Here is a 21,773-nt window from a genome sequence, read left to right as displayed (position 1 = left end):
TTTCTGTTGTTGCTCGCTTTCTAGTTCGTGCTGCTTGTTTTTTGTCTGCCGCCGCCTCCAAACACTTTTGCCTTCGCATTTCTTTTCTTTTCCGCCGCTCACATGTGTGTGTTTGTTGTGCTTGGGCTTGTGCTTGCGAGTGTTTGTGTGTGTGTGTGTGTGTGTGTGTGCGTGTGCCCCTAGCCTTTAGGCTATGAACATCATCTTCTCTCGGCACTCTCTCCCATTGTCGGCTTCTCTCGACTTGTTTGCTTATTTGTTTGTTTTGCCTCCACTTTGCTCTTTCCTGTCTTCTTTTGTGCGTCTTCCTCGCCCACCTGATCACCCGGCACCTCCGACCCTCCTACATTTTTCCCATTTTCCGGGGGATAATTTTCTTGGTCGTTTGGCTTTTTGTGCTTTTATTATGCCGCACACGGCTCAACTTTTCAACTTGTTCGTTTTTTAGCTTTTTTCGATGCCGGCAAAATAAAATGGAATAAAAAATACATTTTCGTCAAGGACGTTAATTGTTTTGCTTCTATTTTTTTCGTCTGGCCTCAATGTGAATGTGTGCTTGTGAGTGTATGCAAGTGCGAGTGAGTGTGTGTGTGTGTGTGAGAGAGTCCTTTGACTTTTATTTTTGCTTTTATTTTCTGACGCTGCTTGTTTATATTGTTTTTTATTGCCGCCTCAATTTGCGTGCACTTTGCGGTTGTTGTTGCTCCCCTTTTTGCACTGCGTGTCCTTGCCGTTATTTTGCTTTCTTTTTCCACTTTCTTCCGGTTTGCACAAACTGACACACACACACATATATATTTATATATATATACATATAGCCATACGGCCATAAGTGGCGTTTAATTTATCAATTTGTCGTTTGCCAAAGGAATTCATTATTTGATTGTTGCTGTCTTTTTTTCCGCTTCCGCTTTACCCCTTTGATGCGGTTTGTTTACTATTGTCTGGGCTTAATCTTTTGTTTATTTACCATCAACGGCATCGTTCCTTCCGTTAGATGTTGCCTCTTTGTCGTTGCAACGGAAGTTCAATCGGTAGCAATGAACATTTTCTTTTTTACTTTACTTTGTTCCCCCTTCGGTGCATCTTTTTAGTGTGTCGGTAATTGGAGTCAAATTGTTTTTTGCCCTCAATAGACTATTGATTGGGTATATTGAGTCCTGAGTGAACTCAACGGAACTGTGATTAAGAGAAAGGGCTCTTTAACGTTAAGGCAGTGTATCCTGTTCACAAGGACCTCTTACCTATTGGTTAATAGTCTCACTTCTAACTTTTCGGTGTCGTAGCTTAAAGTTCTTAAAGCCCATTAAAGACTTTTATATGAATATTAAATATATATTGCTAATTCCTAAACACAAAAACCTGAAGTCAAAATAATAACGCAAATAAATTCACCTCCTACATTTGTGCATATATTCATAATATGATAATATGATTATATGCGTGTTGAAAGATTACAAGATCTATTTCATATAAAATGAAGAAAAAGCAGCAGAGAGTCCTTGAAAGATAAAGATTGAAGAAGAATCTGAGGCAAGTTCTCAATTAATCTCCTTTCAATCCCTCTCATAAACGCAGCACTTATTCAAATCCGTCACGTAATTAAAACGCAAGTCCCGAGGCTAGCCAAAATAAGTAATTGCCACCATGTTCGACAACTCATCAGCAAACAGGAAAATTGTCCAGCAGTAGAGATGATAAAAAATTGACAAAGACTTGTAGAATTGCCCAGCAAGGAAAACTCCAACCGAATTGACAAATTAAAAGCAAGTGAAAATTTTCGAAAAACCCTGAATGAAGAACAGGAGAGCTTTTAAAAGGAAACAAGTTGGGAGCCCAGTGGACAATTAAGCAAGGGGGGATTGACAATTAGAAGGAAAAGGGGTCGATTGTTGGCGCTCGGAAGGTGGAGCGGCTGAAGAATCGACAACTTTCGGTCGCGCAATTATGATTATGGGTGCGTTTGCCCATTCTTTCGTCCAAATCCTACTTTAATTGTTTTTTTTTTTTTTTTTGTTCGTTCTTCTATCTTATTTTTCTCATTTTTCCAGGGATGCTTCCGCTGCCCAGTTGCCTGGACGGAAATTCATTAGAGCAACCCTGGAGAAGCGGCGCAGGGGTAACTGGTCCCTGGTCATGTCAAAGCGACTCCAAGACGTTGTCTTGGCTTTTTTCCTCCGAGAAAATTGCAATTTTTCCAGGACCAGGACCAGACATCGATGGGGCTGGGACGATTGTCCCTGCCCGGCAGACAGCCCTCCCTCCACTCCTTTCGCCAGATCTTTGGGAGGGGCTGGGGGCAAAAAAGGGCTTCGCATCCTGCCAACGATAAAAAAAGGAAAGAGAATAAGGACCGCTAGACGACGGGCAGGCGAGCAAACATAAAAATGCGTTTTTGCCTTCACAAGTCCCTTTTCGAAAGGCTGCTCTGTGGGTGGGGGGTTTTGGCAGGGTGGCGACTTGGACGGGCACCTAAACTGAAAGTAATCAACCCACACACACACACACACACATACACACAGAGAGTGCTGTGGAGATACACCCACACAGATGCAGGGCAAAAAGGACGAGAAACGCGTCTCCACCTTCACTCATTTGCACAAAACACACCCACAACTTTGGTCCGAGCTGGAGAAACTTTTTTTCGCTTTCGCCGCTCCAGCAATTCTGGTTCCTCCGCGTCGTGGGGCGGGTGGGGCGTGGCATTGTTCTTGTGCCGCCATGAAAATTAATGAAGAAGTGCCCGACCCATGTTCCAAAGGCACTAAAACTCCCTTCCCCGCCCATCGACCGACTGACAGACAGTCGCTCCGGTCCCCAGTTTTTGAGGTTAGTTTGGGGTCTGAGTCTGGGATTGGGACTGGGACTTGGGACCTGGACTTAGTGCTGGGTGTGTGGCAGTCGCTATGTGAAAAGGACGACTCCCTCTTGGGGGTGGGTGTGTGCCCATCGCTGTTGGCTTCCAATTTTTCCACAGTCCCCTAGCACTAAAATGGGTTTAGCATAAATTCCGAACCCCAGTTTGGATCTAAAAGGTATATTATATAAATGAAAAAATACTTCAATAAATATATGAGCGAAATAAACGAGACTGCTGGGATATCAAAAGATAATTAATCATTAAACAATTTGTATATCCTGAACTTAAATTGAAATATATATTTAATGTACTTCGATAGTTACTATCAAAACTTTTAAAACACTATTAAAATGATGTAATAAGAATGTTATAACTGCTTCATTTTAGAACATGTTTGGGTTTTTGAAAAAACTTAAAAATTTCAGGGTATTTTTAATTGCCCGCAGGATAATCATATAAGTGCATTATTCAGATTACTTAAAAAATTTAAGCAGCTTCTCGAAACTAACTAGATTTCTACATCCACAGATGAAATTCTGTTCAAAAAAATTTCCGCACCGAATGACAATATCTGAAACGAAACGGATAAAAAACAGCAAAAGCTATTTGGGCACACTCACGGAGCATTGGTCAAGCCAAACCCTTTGGCTGGTGGAGGATTTGTGGATGGGGCTGCTATTTCGAGTGTGGGAGACCCAAACTGACTCACCCAACTGGGACGAGGACTCTGAGGACAAACACACACACACACACATCATACGCCCACATACGGTCAAGTGGGTGTTGACCTGTTCACATTTAGAGGGGCACGGACTAGTTGTTGCCTCGTTTTTTTTCGGGATCGGGAAAGGGGAATGAAGTCGGTTGGCTGCGGCAACTGTCGCTAGATGGCGCCAGCCGGGACTCCGAACAGGAGCCGTGGTAGGAACAGGACATGGACGAGGACGACGCCTTTGCTTTTAGCTTGATTGCCAAGCCTAGTTAACTGTAAAGTTTTATAACTTTGGCCGGCCACCCAATCACCGCCTCCTCGCAGACACCTTCGCCTCGCTTTGCCTCACCTGTAAAGCGTTAAAATCGGTTAGTTTATAGCACGCGCCAACGCAGCACTCGCCCCTCGGCCTACCTGCCCCCTAAGCCAAGTTCGTTCTGGCTTTAGCCCCGATACCCCTTTATCCTTGACAGTGCCGGCGCTCGCTCGACCCTTTTAAAAAGTCGTCAATACTCGCCTTGTCTGCCCCCGTCCGTGGAAAAGGACGAAAAGGGTTTGGGGATACGTGCAACGGCCTCCGAGCTCTGAGCTCTGAGCAAGGACTCCGGCCAGAATGGGGAGCAGCCACGGGGCCACGAACCTGGGACCAGGACAAGGACCAGAGAACCGGGCGTCTATCAAATTCCAATTTCGGTCCCTTTTTTATCCTCCGCTCCGTTGGCATTCAAGGTTTATGGCGTCTTTTTAGCGTAAATCCTGCATGGCCATGACTGAAGTCCGGTCCCGCTGTTGCACCATTCAGCGACCGTTGCTGGACCGTGACCTCCCAGCTCCCGAGTCTACATAATTCCATCCTATCAGTGGAGCTACATCTTCAATATCCTATCTTCGTCACCCATACTTGGGCACATTCCTACCGAACACCAAAGGACCTAGAGGTACACTTTTATTTTGTTCATGCCGCAATAACATGTCGTTCATTTTAACGGCTATTTGGAACTTCACTTGATAGAAAGTTTTGATTTTCGCAGTATTTTGCTGCTGATTACACTAGGAAACAGTAATATATAATATTGATATTTTTTCTATGTTTTATGTTTTCATCTTTCCTTTTAGCTATAAAATAATATGTGTAATCAGTAAGGCCATTCACGGAAGTGAACTGTTTGGAATCAAAAAAACCAAACTAGTTGAATCATTGCTCACCGCTATCAATAGCTTGGGATTACACTTGCAATAAAGAAATTCAAAGCTCTGTAACTAAAATTTTATTGGCGGTGATGAGCAATTTGCATTCCCGGGTATACCCAACATGTTTTATTGTGAATTTTTAGATTATGAATACTCATTAAATGTCAATTTAAGGCGCACTCTCAAGCTTAAAAACCCGCAGTACTGAACTATTCCTAATGGCTGAGTAGAAACATATAGTTGGATGATGAGTTTTTAAGGCTGAGAGCGGAGTGACTTGTTTTTCAAGTGAAAAGCACAATTTAGACTGCAAAAACCGGTCTTTTCCGCTGGCAAATGGCAGACAACAATTCTCAGTTCTCATACGTGATAAGCTTACATTATTTATGAATAATTTTTTTATTTTAATACGAGCGAAGTTTTGAGTTTTGTAAATTTATTAATATGTATCCGCATTTAAAGGGAAAAAAGCTTAAAGTTCCTTTCAAGATGGCTTCATTCTCTGCGTAAACAGCTGTATACGTGACTCTAAGAATAAATCTAAATATATACTATATATATATATATACATACAGCGCGATTAGTATCGATCGTCAATTGTGCGCTATGCGGAATCAAGTTCAGTTTCAACTAGGTACTCGAAGCGGTCGCATGTTCCGGTTTAAAACAAAGAATGAATTTCGAAAGTCATCTGATTGTTTGCATTAGTTTGCTTCTTCAATTACGGGTAACTAACTTAATATCCCAAACATACAAAAAATATTACTATTTTTCCCATTTGCAGATGGGAGCAACTATGCCTATGGAACGGCCACTCCCCCCCTCTGTGTATGCACAGGCTAGGCATTGGAACGTGCTTGAAACAGTCGTAAATAATATGCGGATCACTAAAAGGCCGTGGATAGTTACAAAAACTAAACCGTGCGGTGAGGTGATTAGGGAAACCTACATGTTGAGCCCCAACGAAGAGGAACTCATAAGGAGAACGGAAGTCATGCTCTTGCAAGCTCAAGGAAAATTGGAATGTTTACTTAGCCAGTTTCAACCGACATTACGACTTGGCAGTGTCTACAATAATCCCTTTCTAAACCCGGTCGGTTTTGGTTTTCCTGACTATAACGTCTTCCAAAATTTTCCGTTTATCCCGGAATTTAAGCCGCAACGTATTCCTCCCGAAGAAGATCGCAGTAATGAAAATAATCCTCGCCGAGAAGATCCGCGGGTAAATGAGCAGGATGCGTGGAATTTACGCCCTCAAGACGTCCCCAAAGAAAATGAACACATTCCCAATAGTGAATCGGATAGTGATAGATGGCTGCCAAATCCAACATCCACACACCGGCCTATCGTAACTTTGCCTACCCTGGCACCCCCAAACTTGAAGGATACGGAGCCCATATGGGTTCCAGTCCCAGAACCAACATCAACCGAGCGAAGTTCGGTCCCGCTGCCCACGCTCGCACCCAAAGGCGACGGAACTGACTCGACAATCGATGACTTTTTGGCAAAGGTGGATCTCACTGTCGCGGACATCAAAGAGGAGGATGGCCAGGTGGTCACCACAATCGTGGACAAACAAGGACGCGTTCTAAGTGCCAGTTTTGCACTGAGCAATGAGAACGAACAAGGGGGTGCGGCAAACTATCAAAGTCGCACTGGAAAATGATATACATAAATAAAGAGATATGTGAACAAGAAAAGCTCAATTTAAATTAACAGAAAAGTTTAGTATAAATAATATAAATAAATCTATGTTTACCGCATTGAACCTTCTTGTAGTGGCAATATAAGTATTGAAAACTTATATAGTAGTTTCTTGTTCATTACAGTATGATTCAACTTCTAAACGCAATTTAACAAAGTGAATTTCCAGGATCCAGAAGCAATTTGTTATAAGAAACTTATGAAGAAACTACAATATGTTTTTATGAAAGCTTTGGGAAACGCATTCTGTTAACACTCTTTGATAATGGCGACTTTGCGAAAACTGTTGATAACCTTTGAGTAGACACTGCGAATAGAAGCGACGAGGTCAGTCGATTAGAATTCTAAAATCAGTTCGATTCTGTCGATCGAAGTATTCACAAGTGTCGCGGAAAGATCGAATATGCAGTACTCCTATCTACTGGCAATCTGTGTCAGCTTGCTGCTTCTGAAGCTGAAGGTAGGTCATGGAAATCTCCAGAAATCTGAAACTGACGTCATCTTTCGCTCACAGGGAGCAGCTGCCACTTCTTTATCCGCCGAACCGACTCCGGAACTTTTGAATGCGGCCAAGCAAATAGGTTTAGATGAAGTTGGCTTGCGAGAAATGTGGCACAGCCAGCAGCCGCTGGTTATCAGAACTCAAAACGATGCTGGTCAAGTCACCACTTTGACCTATGAGTTAGGTCCGGATTTCAGATCGATTTTAAGACGCAAGGTCTCAGAGGGAATACTGCCTGCTAGGCTAGAGGATAATTCAGGCTCTAAGCCCCAGCAAGATTGGGAGTATGTGCCGAGTGCCGGTCGTCAGTTCCGTCCCATTGGAGATTCCAACTTCGGTACAGGTAATTTCGAGACAAAGATATTTAGCACTGAATTTCCGAGATTTCCGAATTGGGAGCTGCCAGCGGGAGTTACTCCGAAAGTTACAACCAAGACGGAAACGGATAGCTCGGGACGCAAGGTGACCACCACAACTAGAACTTATAGCGGCATTCTGGTCCCAGGCAGTAATGTATTCAAGCAGATATTCCCCGACATCTCCAGAGAGCCTGGTCCAATTAACACAGACTCAAACCATCCAGCCGAGAATCCTAACACCTCAGTCTTTTCCCCATCTCGTTCCCCATCTACTGGACCTATTGATTTCAACTATGTATATAATTCCCGACCAAGCCAAAGGGAACCCGTCTTTGTGCCAGTGATTGACTCAACCACCACGCAGCGGACTTCAGTTCCCCGGTTCAGTTCAGCATTACCAAGAGACGACGGATCAGATCGAGTCATAGATGATTATTTGAAACAAGTGAATCTGAGTGCCTCAGAAATTGAGAATTCGAATGGTGAAGTGGTCAAGACTATTGTGGATAAGAATGGCAGAATTCTAACTGCCAGATTTGTTCTAAGCTCAGTCAAAGGAACCAACGAAGGATCTCAGCAGCAGAGGCCGACCAAGTAAATAGCTCATTATAAATATTAATATATGGAAATCATCGCAATATTTTGTAAACAATGCTTAGCGCAGTTTAATAAATAAGCTTATCAGCCTGGGCTAAACCCAGAAATTGTAATAAAATTTCTAAATCAATCTATCACTGAAATATAACCTTTATATATGTAGGTGGGAATTTGATAAGGGTGTCTGATTTGATACATAACTTTCAGTTTAATCGAAATGGAATGGAAAATATTGTACAAACTTACCTGCTTATATATATATATATATATATTGGCAAATTTAAATATACATATGTTAGCAACTACAAAGCGCTCTAAATTATTCAAAAACTACTCGCATACATGTGTACATTTTGGGAAATTAATAATTCTTTATTTTCAGATCGTTGGCCAAATTAATTAAAAAGCATTAATAGTTTTGTATAGCTAATTTATTACAAACATTTTTTTTGTTTTCGCTAACAACTGAGCTGTAAAAAATAAAAGAAAGGAAAAATATAATTGGGATAATAAAAAAATCAACGAAATAATATAAAATAATAACATTTGGAAACTAAGCATGATAAACAAAACATTTCAGCAAGGGAAAAAAATACTTGCAGTCAAAAATAATTCAAGCATTAGGAGATCAAAATTATAAATATATAAAAAACGCAGCGCGGAACGAGAAATTCAATTGGAATTTCACGGCAAACTGATTAAAGCACGTCGAAAAAAACTATTGCATAATTTTGTGCGCAGCTCAGTGCAAAACGCATTTGGTGGCCGAAAGCAATGTGTTGGTCATGGGTGATTCGGTTGCAGTTCTTTGTAGTTGTGTGGCTGACAGCCTGGTGGTAGTTGTTCGGCTGACAAAAGTGCATTTCTGTCATTGTCTTTCTCGCTCGTTAGCATTGCATTAGTTGGGTTACATTTATAAGCCAAGCATGTCAGAGAAAAAAGAAACTAGATTAGTAAAAAAATGTTGTTTTATCGAGTGGAAATGGTGTGGAAATCGTGGTAAAAGCATTTTTTCTTAAGTCTAAATATGCGGGTTAAAGCCAAAAAAGCAAATAATAGTTGCGCATTGGCCTTTAGGCGTAAAACATATGTAAAATTCAACTACGCATAAAATATGTTACAAAAAGCATTAATATTTGAACAATTTCGGTGAGTCCTTTGTATGATTCTTTTACAGAATAAATATGTAGGTGTATAAATTTGTAAATTTTTTTTTATGAGATATTGTAATAAAGGTTTCACATCGCCAGCGGCTTTCAAATTTAATATAATACGTTCAATATAAAATATATATGACTGGGAATAAGAATTACCCAATGATTGACAACGTTTTTTTTTTTCTTTTGTGTTTCCATCAATAATGTATGTAAGTTTCAAAGTAATTTGGTAAAAAAATAAACGTATTGCTCAATAAAACTGTGATTGCTCATTTGAGATCGGATGTTTCCATTCAACTAACCGTAGTGGAAACTATCATAACTTCTCAAATACATTCTCAACATTCGCTTAGGTCTACAGCGAGTACTTGAAGTCCTTACTCACCAGATTGTCGAACCGCAAGGCATCCTCATCGCTGAGTCCCATGCTGCGTGTCAACTGCAAGTATGTCGAGGTGATGGGCTTCAATCGCTCCAAATCCAAAGGCGGCAGTGGCAAGGATAGCTCCACAGGCGGCATTCCACGCAGTTGGGGAATGCGTAGTTCCGGCAGTGGTTTCGGTGGACTGGGCAGTTCCAGCTTGAGTGGAACTGGCGTCGATGTGGATGGCGCATGTCCGGTTTTAAGGCTAGAAAATAAAGATTTAGTTAGATTAATCGGAGTGTGAGCTGCGTCCTTGGGCGCGGCGGAGGTGGCTGTTGAAGCCACGGGAGGAGTGCGTGCCCGCAACAAGCTATCCGGTGAGGTCTTGATCTTGGGAGGATTTGGTGGCGGAGTCGCGGTCTTGGGAGGGGCCAGCATCTTGCCAGGAGCTGATGTGGTTGTGGTAGGGGTCGTAGGGGTTGCTGTGGCCGCGGTTGAGATGGTGGTTGGATAGCTGAGGCTCTGCAACAGGCTGCTGCCGTAGATGGGCGGTGCTAAAACCGGTTCCCCGGCATAGAAGCGCCTCATGAAGTTATAGTATCGCAGCAGATTATCCCGCGACTTTAGCAGCTGTGCATCAAAGCCTTGGCCACTTGGCTGTGAATGGGATTGTGACTGTGACTGTGACTGAGATTGGGACTGGGATTGGATCTGAGATTGGGATTGGGCATCGGTGTTCGGGTCAGCAGGGGACTGATCTTGCGGACTCGACGGACGCTGCAACTGGGTCTTGATGCGGATTTTGGGCACGCTAACAGGTGTGGTTTCAACAGCCGCCTCTGCCGCCATCGGGGGCTTTGGACTTCGACTTCTGGGCACTCCAGTCCACAGGACATCCAGCTGAGTGGCACTCATGCTGCTGGCGACTCCCGCACCCACAGCCAAGCCACTGGCCAGTGAGGCCTTGATTTCGGCGCTCGAGTGCCGACGGCGCTTGGCAGTTGGCCCCGCCTCCAGCGAGCTCTCCGTGTGCGATGAGTAATTGAGGTAGTTCTCCACTTCGGAGGAGCTCTCATTGCCGGCCAGGTCGGAGTCTTTTCCACCCCCCGATGGTGAGGAGGGGCGAAGGTTCTTCTTGCACTCGGGACAAATGGTTAGGAAGCGGGTGACCGCCTCACGGGGCAAGAACGCATAGGTTTCAGTGATCTGCGAAAGAGAATCGGTTCAGAAATTGATATAAAGGAATTGTGTTTTGAGTACTAATTATCTATTAATGAATAAATACAATCTAAACACTATACTCACAATGCGGTAGGTGCGCTTTTGACCCGCGTGCATGCCACTGCGACCTCCCAGCTCCATGTGCACATTGTAGATGATGTCGAAGAACTCTTCCACACAGGCCACTTTGCGGTAGGTCCTTCGACCGAATCCCTTGCTGGTGGATGCGGCAAATAGGTCCACATCAGCGGGATTATCCGACAAAATGGCCGAGCTAGGAAGATTTTTCAGGTGGCGCCGACTGCCTGGTGCCTCTTCAAAGCCCTCGGGTCGATTAGTAGTGAAGCCTATCACGATTGGATATTGCACATGAGTTAGCGCCTTTGTATACCATTGATCTCACTTACCCTTTGTCTTGACCCAAAAGCGGAACTTGGAGCTATCGGGACGACTGTGCTCCTTGCCCTCGAGGGCTTTAAGAATTCGCGCCTTCTTGCGCAATGTTATCGTCTTGGTCTTGGCCTGATCGCCATATGTGCTGAGGGCCCACGGCTGGAACAGCTCGTAGATGATCTCGCGCTCGGCCGTCGGCTGTTCCAGCTCGTCCACATCCGCATCGTAGGCCAAATCAGTCTCCACCTTGCCCACAGTCACTGGCGAGCTCTCCTCGCGCTCATCGATGGCATAGAGCTTCCTTTTGCTGCTCCAACCCTCCGACGAGGCAGTCATCGCCGAGGACTGTGGGTTAGGTGACGCAGACTGGTCTGTACGAGGCTTGCCACTGCCATTCGAGTGCTCCATGATGCGAATTTGGGGGGCTCAACTCAAGCACACACTGTTTAAGGGACTCAAAAAACAGCAAATCAAAGACAACTGCAAGCGATAATCGATGACATGGGGTGTTTTGGGAAGAATTTTGTGTGAAATTAGAATTTCAGCTGAATTCAATTCTTCGTTTGGTGGGATTTCTCGGAATGTCCTGTAAAAGATAAAAAAAACTTTGTTTGTACACTATCACGATAAGACGACACGAATCTTAATTGAGCACTTCTGACTCAAAACTCTTGTAATTATTCATAGAATCAGAATCTTAAATATTTCCACACACGAATTATTTGCACTGGACTTAATACATACCTTTTTGTATGTTAAACTTGGCAAAATATCAGACACAAATTTTTTGAACAAATATTTAACTAAAAAAGTCAACAAAACGATGAGTTTTCTTTTTAACAATATTAAAAGTATAACAGAAATCCCACAAAAACGAAAAACAGGGTTCAGATCTTTTCGGCCCAACAAATAACCAAAGGCCAAAAAAGAAATGAGTAACAGCGAACGCGACGCGACCGAATGAAAGTTCAAACACAACTGACTGCCCAACTGATCAACGTCCCGCCGAGAAGATCTCGAGGAGATGCGGATGCTTGAAGGTCTTAGGGTCTAGTCGAAGACAGGCTGGTCCAGATGCAAACCGGTTGATCGGGCATCTTTGAACTTTGAACTCCAGCCCCGAATGACAGACAAATGCCAGAGAAGCCAGCCCAGAGCCAGCCCCCGAAGAAGCTCGTATCTTGCAGATAACCATAGAGTGCCTACCTCAATAAGTTGCGCAATTGCTGGTCAGCCGGGATTTGCCCGGCTGAACTTCCTGTTGCCGGGCTAAACCAACCCGAAGATGACGATGGTACGGCTAAAGTCACCCCTAACCCGGCGCTTAGTTGTTTTGCATTTTCACTACCATACTTTTAGGCAGTTGCGGAGAACGGAGAAAGAAAAACGTGGCGCTCGTTTTTCCCAACCATGAAAAACGATGATGACGTTTAGAGGTCGACATAGCCACCCACCAAACCCATCCCAGCGACCGCCTGTTGCTCCTCTTTTCGCCTTCAAGTGTACATTATTTCGTTTGTTTTGCGTTGAGTTTGCCAACGAAGCGTCACAAGTTGTGCCACTTGATAATAGCATTTATATAACGCGCTAAAATGGTGTTGTTCCAAAGGAAAACAGAACTAAACAAGTTTCTGAGTGAAAAAATTAAAGAAAATTGCTCAGGAAAGTTGGTCGTCATTTATGTGCCGCGCCTAGAAGTAGACTTTTAAAGGACACCCCAAGTCTTATTCGGCAATGGGATGGTCCTTAAAGAAGAGGCTATCATCTTAGGGGTGATTCTTCATTGTTTCGGTGCTTCTCGGATTGTTTTTGTTTTTTATGATCTCGAATTTATCTTGCTTTGCTATTGGTCGGGAAAACTATCCCATAACCGGCTTTATCTACGTGGCTGCTCTGTTGATGTGACTTCTGTCTGCATCTCAGGATCTGAATTTTTGGGTTCAGCTTAATTGCTGGACCCGGCCAGAAATGATGTTGAAAGTACCAAAAACTGGTTGATCATGGGCATCCTGCATATATTAATTATTAAACAGACAACGGGTATTTGTAACGAACTTTTAGAACATCCAATAGATTTATTTATATTAATAATGTGGTTTTTAAGGAAACAATTTTTTAAAGTTTCTCTTGCTCAGACTTTATTTATAGTTACAAAATTTTGTAGGTGAAGATTGAGCACGGTAGTGTTGTTTAAAATATAAATCGATTACCAGAGTAAGTACAATGAAAGTATAAGTGTTTTAAGTGGGTTTGTAATCCATATCTTTTGCTGCTAACTTGAACTTCAATCTTTTTTTTTTTAATTTCAAGTTAGTGAACAAATTCTACAGAGTCCATGAAAACAGTTAACTTTCAAATTGCTGGTAAATTGGGGGTTGGACGGTCGGTGTTCATTAGTGGCCGTGGTCTCATCGCCTATGCATTGAAATTGGCAGTCAGATGTGAAAAAATCAATGCATGTCTGAGTAATCGATGCGCCTAATGGAATATCTAAGCTAATAAGGTGGAGCACCACGGCATCCGCCAGGAGCCAGATGAAGTTAAATGGTGACTCCGTTCGAGGACAATTACCGAATCGACTTATAGTCAAACAATGGATGGCTTTTGCCCATTTGGAGAGCTAATGTTTGGACGGCTGGCCGGCAGGCAACTTGTCATTTGGTTAGCAATTAGCCAACTGACCAAATAGCATGAATAAATAGACTCCCCGACTAAGTAGTTGATCCAAAAGCAGCGACTGGTTTCTCGAGTCCCAGCCAGGCGGGTCAGCATCTGCGGCAGGACATTAGATGCAAACAAGTTTGTCTCCGCCAAGGAAACTTTCTCACGCTCGAACCCAGCATCAGAATCGGCATCAGCATCACCACTCGCATCTGTGGCAGGACACGGAACTTTTATAAGAAATCCCTTTATCGTTTTGCTGAACTTTCACATCAAAATTTCAACGGATTCGTACCCAGAAGCAGGCCGGTTTTCCAAACTGGACAACGGCATCGAATGCCGCTGAACTTTGACACGCATCCCGGCCAAGATGAGCATCCACATCAACCCTTTCCCATCTTCGGAGCAACCAGTTTGCCGCTGGTCACTACTCAGCCTCCGCTGGTCACTTGGTCTCCGTTCATTCGGGGTGGGTTTTCCGCCTGCACAAGCTGATGTTGCTGTTGATGCTGATCTGTGCCGATGATTTGGCCCGCATCGCTCGTTTTTTCTCCTTTTCGGCAAAGATAATGTCCAGTTTTGGTCAGATCTTTGTTTGCTTCCGAACTTCTTGCTTCATTTGTGATCTTGCTGCTGACGCTGTGCCAAAGGACACCAATAAAAAGTCCACACATTTGCCACCATGAGAGTTTTTATTTCAGATGCGAATAGCAGGAAGACCTTTGCTTTGGTTCAAACCTGTTCCGTTTTCAATGGCCTGTTACTGAGTATGAATACGAGGAAATTTTTTTACGATTTTGCTATTCAAAAATAGCTAAGCTTTAAACCAAGCTATTAATGATGCACTTAGATATATTTACAGCCACCCAATGAAGAATATTTTTAATGCCAAGCTACCAGCTACCAGCTTTAAAACTATTTTAGTATGCCAATAGAGCTTTAAGAACCTTATACTCATAACACTGACTAATTCAGTAAACAGCAACAGTGAACTATTTTTGAACGCAGGCTCAGCAAAATCTGGAAACCAAGAATTTTTGTTCAATTAAGAAAAATCAATATTGATAATAATGGATTGTTTGGCAGCCTATTAAATGGTTGCTGCCCATTCTAGAGATTTAAAAAACGGAAACAAAGGCATCGCTGGGTTATATAATTCTTTTGGTGGAGTCTATGAGAGATTTGGCGATCCGGATGCAATGCAGCTGGAAAAACTGATTCGTTGTCGGCCACAACAGGCAGATAATGAGGCATTAACATGGGGACCGGGTGCGGCATTATTCGCCGAAGGGAAGATGCAATTTTACCCACAAAAAAAGAGTTGACGATGGGCATGATATGGGTGTGGGTGGCATTGGGTGTGAGCGGTGTTGCGGTGGGAGTTGGTTTGCGCCGATGTTGATGCTGCTGCGGGGGGGTGTAAGCTTAACAACGCAACATAAATTAACGCATATTTCAGTTGCAATTTAAAAAGCGCACAAAGCGAACGCAGCCTGCAACGGACGACAGCGATGCTGGCTGCGCTGCCAGCGTTTCAATTATTTGTTGTTGTTGCTCTGGTTGGTCCTGTTGCTGTTGTTATTGTTATCATTAACATTGGTGTTGTTGTCAAAAGTGCCAGTACAGCGCATTATTTCAGCTCCCCGTTGCACGCACAAAAAACGAATAAAACCGACAACGCCCCAAATGCTGCAAAAAATGCTGTCCCCCCTCCTGTAAGGATGCATCGATGCGCCTAAAAGTATGCAACGCAGTGGCCGCCCATCTGTCTGCCCTGTCCCCCCATTTCGCACACCATCACAGTTCCAAACACACACACACACACAAACACACACACCGAATGCATACTCAGTGCACATTCGCGCTGCCTGTACATTATTTACCTCTTGTTCGTTTTTTCCCCGGGACAGCGGCGGCAGCGCGTTTTTTACAAGTTTTATTGCATGCGTGCGCGAGTGAAAAATAAAATATATAAAAATATATATCGGTACCGCTCCAGCACGAACGACCACGGCCACCATTGGCCTCCATGGCCGGCGAACGAACAGCCGCTCAAAAAATGAACAAAAAGCAAGAGAGATGCCCAAATGCGAAAGTGCGTGCAAGCAAACGAGCCAGCAATGTCCTGGATGCACAGGATCAGGGTACATAGGTGCACTGATTGCCTCCATCGAGTGGGCGGCTGGCCGGGTGGATGGCGTTGCGGAGTGGACAGTGGAAAGGATCTGGGGCAGGAGGAGCTGCTGCAGCGACGGCAACGACAGCGGCAACGGCAGCGGTGACCATAAAAAACCCCAGCAGGACAGACGCCAGGGCCAATGGTGCGTATGTGTGATGTCGGCAAATGTTGGGCGACAACAACAGCAAGAACAGCAGCAGCAGCTGCAGCAGCGGGAAAGGAAAAATAAATTAAAAATGGTTGGAGCCGCTGCTGCTGCATTTTTCACTCGCATTGTCGTTTCTTCATTTTTTTTAAGCTCTGCGCAAATATATTGAAAATATTTCCCTTTTTTATGCCTATACATATTTATTATATTATATCGCTTTTTTTTGTTCCGCTTTTTCACTGTTTGTTCGCCTAAAAGCGCACAACATTTTTTAATTGGGTTAGTAATTGAAATTTATCGAGAGGCTTCCACGCACTGCGAACTCCAGCAGGCAGGCAGTCGAATCCAATATACAAAGCCAAATGAATTCTAACGCGTTTTGGTCAGCTAAAAACAAATCAAAAAGAATACTATCACCATCTCTCATAATAACGGAAAGAATCGAAAAAGTTTCAGCTGAAAATCACCATAAAAAATGGCTTTGTTTGCAATAATGCATTTTTGGGTATTGATTCCTTTTGTCTGGTATGTTTAAAATTTCAATTTATTGGGAAATTTTTATCACGGATACTTAGATATTTCCACGTTCATGTTTATTTATCCAAGTATCTTTAATTACGAATATTTATTGAATAAATTTATAAATAAAATAAATAGAAACATGACAGCAGATCTTCCAAGCTCCAACAAAATAAAGGTGATTAACAATATATTTTATTACTGGGTCATCGAGAACAAATCTATTTTTTCCAAAGTTATCATCGCTGTTCTGCAAAAAGCAAACTTTCTTTGAAGCTTTATAAATGTGAAAAAAAGAAAGCGAGCAAGAACATTGATATTTTTCAACTATATTCTAATATTTGAATTAAATTAAAAGGGAGCTAAATGATAGCGCAGTCCAATTTTTATTAATTTAAAACCAAAATTACATATTGCCTTTGGGGAAAGTTTTAAATAAATAGTTTTCAAACTGCCAGAATAGTTTGAGGGATATGGCTATATCGACTTGACTGTTTATACCAATATAATTTATATGGTCGTAGATGTCTTCCTCACTAATCCTAACCCTCTGCAAGGATATACTTTAAAATGATATAACTGTTGCTTAATATCATGTATTACCTATACGGACGATTAATTGATTAACCTTTCAGATTTATTAGGACTTCTGTTAATAAATTGTAAGCTTTTGAGTCTTGTTCCTTTAAAGTATTATTCATAACTGCAATAATTATTGTAGTTTTCTGTGAACATTTCTAACTTTAAGGTGCCTATAAATCACACTTACCAACACGATTTGGATAACCTTTTCAAAGGACCAGATGATAGTCGAATTTCATTGCGGCTTGTTGATGGCAAGCCAAAGAAAATATAAGGCCGAAAAATGTTATTATCTTAGGATATAAGTGTACAAGTATAATGCATGCTGTTCTCTGTATATTTATTAATGCCATCCAGTTCCGTCCGAAATTAGAAACCAAAGTGAGCTATATATTGTGTGTCTTGAGGGCGGACCCACTTGGAAAACAAGTCAAGAATTTATGGCCCGCTGCAGCTGGGGTTTGGGTTTTCTTGAGAAAGTTTGTCGGAATAAACCCTAAGAGAATACGCAGTGGATGCAAAAACTGCATCAAAGTGCAATGGCAACAACAACGACAAACACAAAAATGCAATTACCGAAATGATAACAAGGCCTACGAGCGCATAAGGCTTCGATGGACATTGGACAATGGACGGAGTCCTTCATCTTGGACTTTGCTTTTCCAGCTCAAGATGTTGCTAAGGCCACATGGCTATGTATGTGTATGTATGCATGTGTGTGGGTGAAGTGAAGCATAAAATATATATTAAAATACAAAAATGCAGTATTCGATTGTAAAATACCTTACAAAGACGAACAAATATTTGCGTTCTATATTTATTTCGTTTTGATCTATCAGTTTCTCAGTTTTGTAAATCCAATTCGTAACGAATATATTTATTAATATTTGAACCCAAAAATAATAGGATCAAAGATGAATTTGGGAAGACCAAAAGACCAAAAGAACTAGAAACATTACTGGATTTCCATAAAATCTTCTAGCAAAACACATTGTGTTGACCCTCATTTAAATGACGAACAACCCGAGATAGTTTCCATGCCCAGCGCATGCAGATCTTAAAACACATTTCTGTTTCCATGCCTCTCTATAAATATTCACATATATATATGTGCCAGGGCAAGATACTCGTATGCTTACGCATCTGTGCGTATGGCTGTGTGTGTGTGTGTGTTTTTGAGCAAGTCAAAGATTTTCTATTAAATTTTAAATAATTCAATTTTACATTTTACCAAAAACATTGCAAATGAGTAAAGTAAACCCAGCACAAACACACACACACGAGCGCACAAGTGCAAAATGCAGCTGCATCTCTAGACATTTTCGTATACATATATGCTTGCGCATGCATATGTATCGGTGAGGTGGCTGCATCTTGTCCAAAATTGTTTCATTATGTTTGTCTTGCAACTCGCACTGTCCACTCGAAGAAAATCTTAAGCCTGCCCCACCGCCCCCCAACCCGTTGCAACGCCTTTGCATTTGGTGAAAATATACTGCATATGCTTAGACGTTGCATTTCACACTCAAGTGTGTGTGTGTGTGTGTGTGTGTGCAAGCGGGTGTGTGTGTGTGTGCTTTCTGGGCGGTAGGGTGGTGCGTTTTCATTTGGTTTTTCGCCGCACCACTGGCCCAGCCATAAGGCACACATTTCGGCATTTCTTCTTCGGGCATCCTGTATATAATTAGGATGTGCCATGTGCCGGGTACAGTTTTCTATGTACCACAAAGTGCGTTGCACTACATAAGAATCCAAATGCGTGTGTGTAGGTGCGTAGGTGCGTGTGGGTGTGCATTAAATGAAATGCTTGCAAAAACCGATTACATCCGATTTTTGGTAGTTATGCCCGAAAATATCATTATGATTGCACTATTCACTCACTCATACTGTCTCCTTTCGGCTATCGAGCTTTTGATCTGAAAATATCAAATATTAGTAGCAATAATAGATAGCTTAAAGCATTTCCCACAGGTCTGCCGCTGATTAATTATGCCCTGCTGAATCTTAAAGACGACGTATTCATAATATCTGCCAAACTAACCATATCTGTACTGTTAATAAATTACAAGGCGACATAGGAATGTGAAATAAATGATTTGTTAAACGAAAGGGAGTAAGCTTCGTTTTCTTTCTGCATGCGCAATTTCACAAGCAAATCTTGGTAGCTCCTCTAAATATTCGCAGGACATGTGCCCCGCTGTCCCAAGGATACCAGCTGCCCCTCCTTGTCGCCCAATGGATAGCACTCTTCTTGAACCTCGTTAAATTCAGCACACACTGTCCAGAATGTGACGGCAAATGCATAAATTAAAATTGCACATAAATTCTGCCATAAGAAACGACAACGGCGCCGTTGACCCCCACGAACAGCCCCTTAAACTCCTAAGCAACTGCCACACCACCACCACCCCCACCCGCACCTCAAGCCCCTCGTCCTGCCCCTTTTGACCGAAATGCGTACTCGTAATTTGTGCTTATTGTGCAAGTCCGATGGCCAAGACGGCAGTGGGGGGATGAGCTGTGGGCGGTTGCCAGTGGGCGGTGGGGTCATAATGGTGCTGGGTGGCCCGAGGAGCAGAGACTGTGCCAAGATGCACACCAAGTCACAAAAGAACCGGTTAGAGACATATTTCTAAACCTTTTTCAGATTCAATCTGATTCAATCGTTCAATTAAAATCAGATTCTTGTAAAAAAAAAGTACTAAACAGTCGAAGCTATTTTAACATCGTAAAACATCATACATACTTTGCCTGTCTTTAAAGTGAAGAGTTAGCAGGCTAAACAACATGAGTAACAGATCCTTCGATGATCCACATGTTCGCTCAGTGCACTTCGGACTAAGCGGCGGAGTTCCTGTGCCTGTGTTTGTGTGTGCTAAAATTGAGGTAGGCCGCCGTATTGAATGCTTGGGTGGGTGTGCTGATGCAGGGGTGGCCAATTGGGGGTCGGAGGTCAGGGGTCGCAACTTGCACTCATCATCAACTCAAACTCAATCAGCAGCGGCAACAGCAACAACAACAACAACAACAGCAACACCAAGAGCAGTGGGAACAACATTAACAACAAGAAGGGCATCGGCAACATCGCGACACAGTGCGTGTGTGTGCGTGTGTGTGTGTGCGTGCGCGAATATCTGTGTGTCGCTTTTGACATTTACTTTATGTATTCTTCGCATGTAATGAGGTAAGTGAGGAGTGCAAGGGGATGTCTTATGTACGCGAATCGCTGTACGCACACTGGCACATACTCGTATGTGCATTACCGTTAATTATATACTTTACACGATACGCACACACACACACACGCATGTTGGCGGGGTGGGGTGGGGAGATAGGCAGCGATTTTAATGTACAACAAAAGCGCATTGTTGTTGCTGCCGAGCGGAATTGTGTGCGGGTATATAGGTGGCACCCGCTCTCTATTTACAACAACTACTAAGTGCGTGCCACCTATATATGCACTTACATATATCCCCGCTATGTACAGCCTTAAATCGTTTTGTTAAACTTGTAAATACAAGAAAAAATAATTTTCCATTTTAACTCTCTTTTTTTCACGCACAAAAAACGTGTGAAGTTGCGAAAAAATTACAAAATCTGTGCGAGGGTGGCAAGAGATTGACACGGGCATAGGCATAGGCACACGGGTGGGTTGTCCGCATCCCTTATCATTATGATAAGAGGGGTCAGGACGCCTTTGGCCAGGGGCGTGGGTATTTGTGTTTGCACTGCACTTTTTTGCAATAGCAGCGGCGACCACAAAGGAGCTTGTTGCTGCCCTTAGTGATTGTCGGTTGAGAGGGCTTTCGAAATCGCGAAAGTATGTTGGTATGTGCAAAACCACCATATGTTTGTTTATCCAATTGCGAATTTGTTTGATTGGCAAAGGCAGACCAAATGAAGCATAAAAGTAATACAATCACCTATAAGGGGCATGTTGGGTTATTAATTATAACCTGATTACTTGTCACCACGATATTAAGATATGCCGTAGAAACAACAACAGAGCTAAAGACAATAGAACACTAACGACTGAAATTTAAATTCAAATTTGAATTCTCGTTCCATTCCAATATTCCGCAAGCCACTGCTTAGCACTGATATCAGTGTTGGCTAGCACGAAAATACTCAGGCGACTTTAACTTCTAGTGGCTGAATTGGGAACTAATCAGTGGTTTGACAGCGGGACACCTAGCGGCTGAATAAGGAGCGTGTAGAAAACAGGTAGAACCAGCGTATAATACATGTCGTCTGGCAACGCTGACCGTTGTCAGTGTTTTGAACAAATGGCATCCCTATGCTTAATAGCCAAGATTGGCGGGCGATTCAAAAAAATTTTGCAAATAATCATTGTTTTAATTTTATTCATTGAATACATCTTTACTACCTTATTGGCATTTAAGCTTTCTAAATTTGTGTTGGAATGCACATTACTTGCAGTTGCTATATACAAACGGATTCATTAATTTATCGCTGTAAACCCACAATTTCAAAACAGTTTATTAAACATTATAAAATTTATTTGTCGCAAAAAAAATACAATATTTGTAATGTCAGCAATATCATTGGTTAAATACTTTAGTGCATGATGATGTTTCACTCGACCCAGATAGATTAGAATCCT

The 21,773-nt window shown here is 42.6% G+C and overlaps 4 protein-coding genes across 7 annotated transcripts in view; 2 read left to right on the top strand and 2 right to left on the bottom strand.

Annotated features, from left to right (window-relative positions):
- CG46301 (uncharacterized protein) overlaps positions 1 to 12,032 on the bottom strand; it is a 56,498-nt gene extending 44,466 nt beyond the window's left edge. Inside the window, exons 1-5 of one of the 3 annotated variants that reach the window (NM_001347778.1) lie at positions 11,805 to 12,032; positions 11,075 to 11,646; positions 10,752 to 11,014; positions 9,468 to 10,652; positions 8,661 to 8,870 (exon numbers count right to left, since the gene is read on the bottom strand). In NM_001347778.1, coding sequence (NP_001334739.1) covers positions 8,709 to 8,870; positions 9,468 to 10,652; positions 10,752 to 11,014; positions 11,075 to 11,468 — 2,004 coding nt within the window. In that variant the 5' untranslated portion in view covers positions 11,469 to 11,646; positions 11,805 to 12,032 and the 3' untranslated portion in view covers positions 8,661 to 8,708. Of the gene's footprint in view, positions 1 to 8,660; positions 8,871 to 9,330; positions 10,653 to 10,751; positions 11,015 to 11,074; positions 11,647 to 11,804 lie in introns of those variants that run through there. The other 2 variants (NM_001347777.1, NM_001347776.1) reach the window with 2 other exon arrangements.
- Positions 5,383 to 6,525, top strand: CG31769 (uncharacterized protein). Its single transcript, NM_165083.3, has 2 exons — positions 5,383 to 5,490; positions 5,548 to 6,525. The coding sequence occupies exons 1-2, from the start codon at positions 5,437 to 5,439 to the stop codon at positions 6,427 to 6,429; spliced, it is 936 nt and encodes a 311-aa protein (NP_723866.2). The 5' UTR covers positions 5,383 to 5,436; the 3' UTR covers positions 6,430 to 6,525.
- CG15293 (uncharacterized protein) lies at positions 6,675 to 8,065 on the top strand. Of its 2 annotated transcripts, none has more exons than NM_001298996.1 (2): positions 6,675 to 6,927; positions 6,982 to 8,065. In NM_001298996.1, exons 1-2 carry the CDS (start codon positions 6,871 to 6,873, stop codon positions 7,924 to 7,926), a joined length of 1,002 nt encoding a protein of 333 aa, NP_001285925.1. In that variant the 5' UTR covers positions 6,675 to 6,870; the 3' UTR covers positions 7,927 to 8,065. The 2 variants fall into 2 exon arrangements, with proteins under 2 accessions (NP_001285925.1, NP_609702.1); NM_135858.4 differs by having other exon boundaries at positions 6,832 to 6,927.
- Positions 12,033 to 21,720: 9,688 nt separating the features above from the next.
- Positions 21,721 to 21,773, bottom strand: part of nAChRalpha5 (nicotinic Acetylcholine Receptor alpha5) — a 54,232-nt gene continuing 54,179 nt past the window's right edge. The window contains exon 15 of the mRNA NM_205985.3: positions 21,721 to 21,771. The gene's annotated coding sequence lies outside the window, so the exon portion shown is untranslated. The remainder of the gene's footprint in view (positions 21,772 to 21,773) is intronic.

This window comes from Drosophila melanogaster, chromosome 2L (genome assembly GCF_000001215.4).
Source record: "Drosophila melanogaster chromosome 2L".
NCBI lineage: Eukaryota > Metazoa > Arthropoda > Insecta > Diptera > Drosophilidae > Drosophila > Drosophila melanogaster.
The sequence above is the reverse complement of the archived record's forward strand: the minus strand, read 5'-3'. Positions and strand labels throughout refer to the sequence as shown.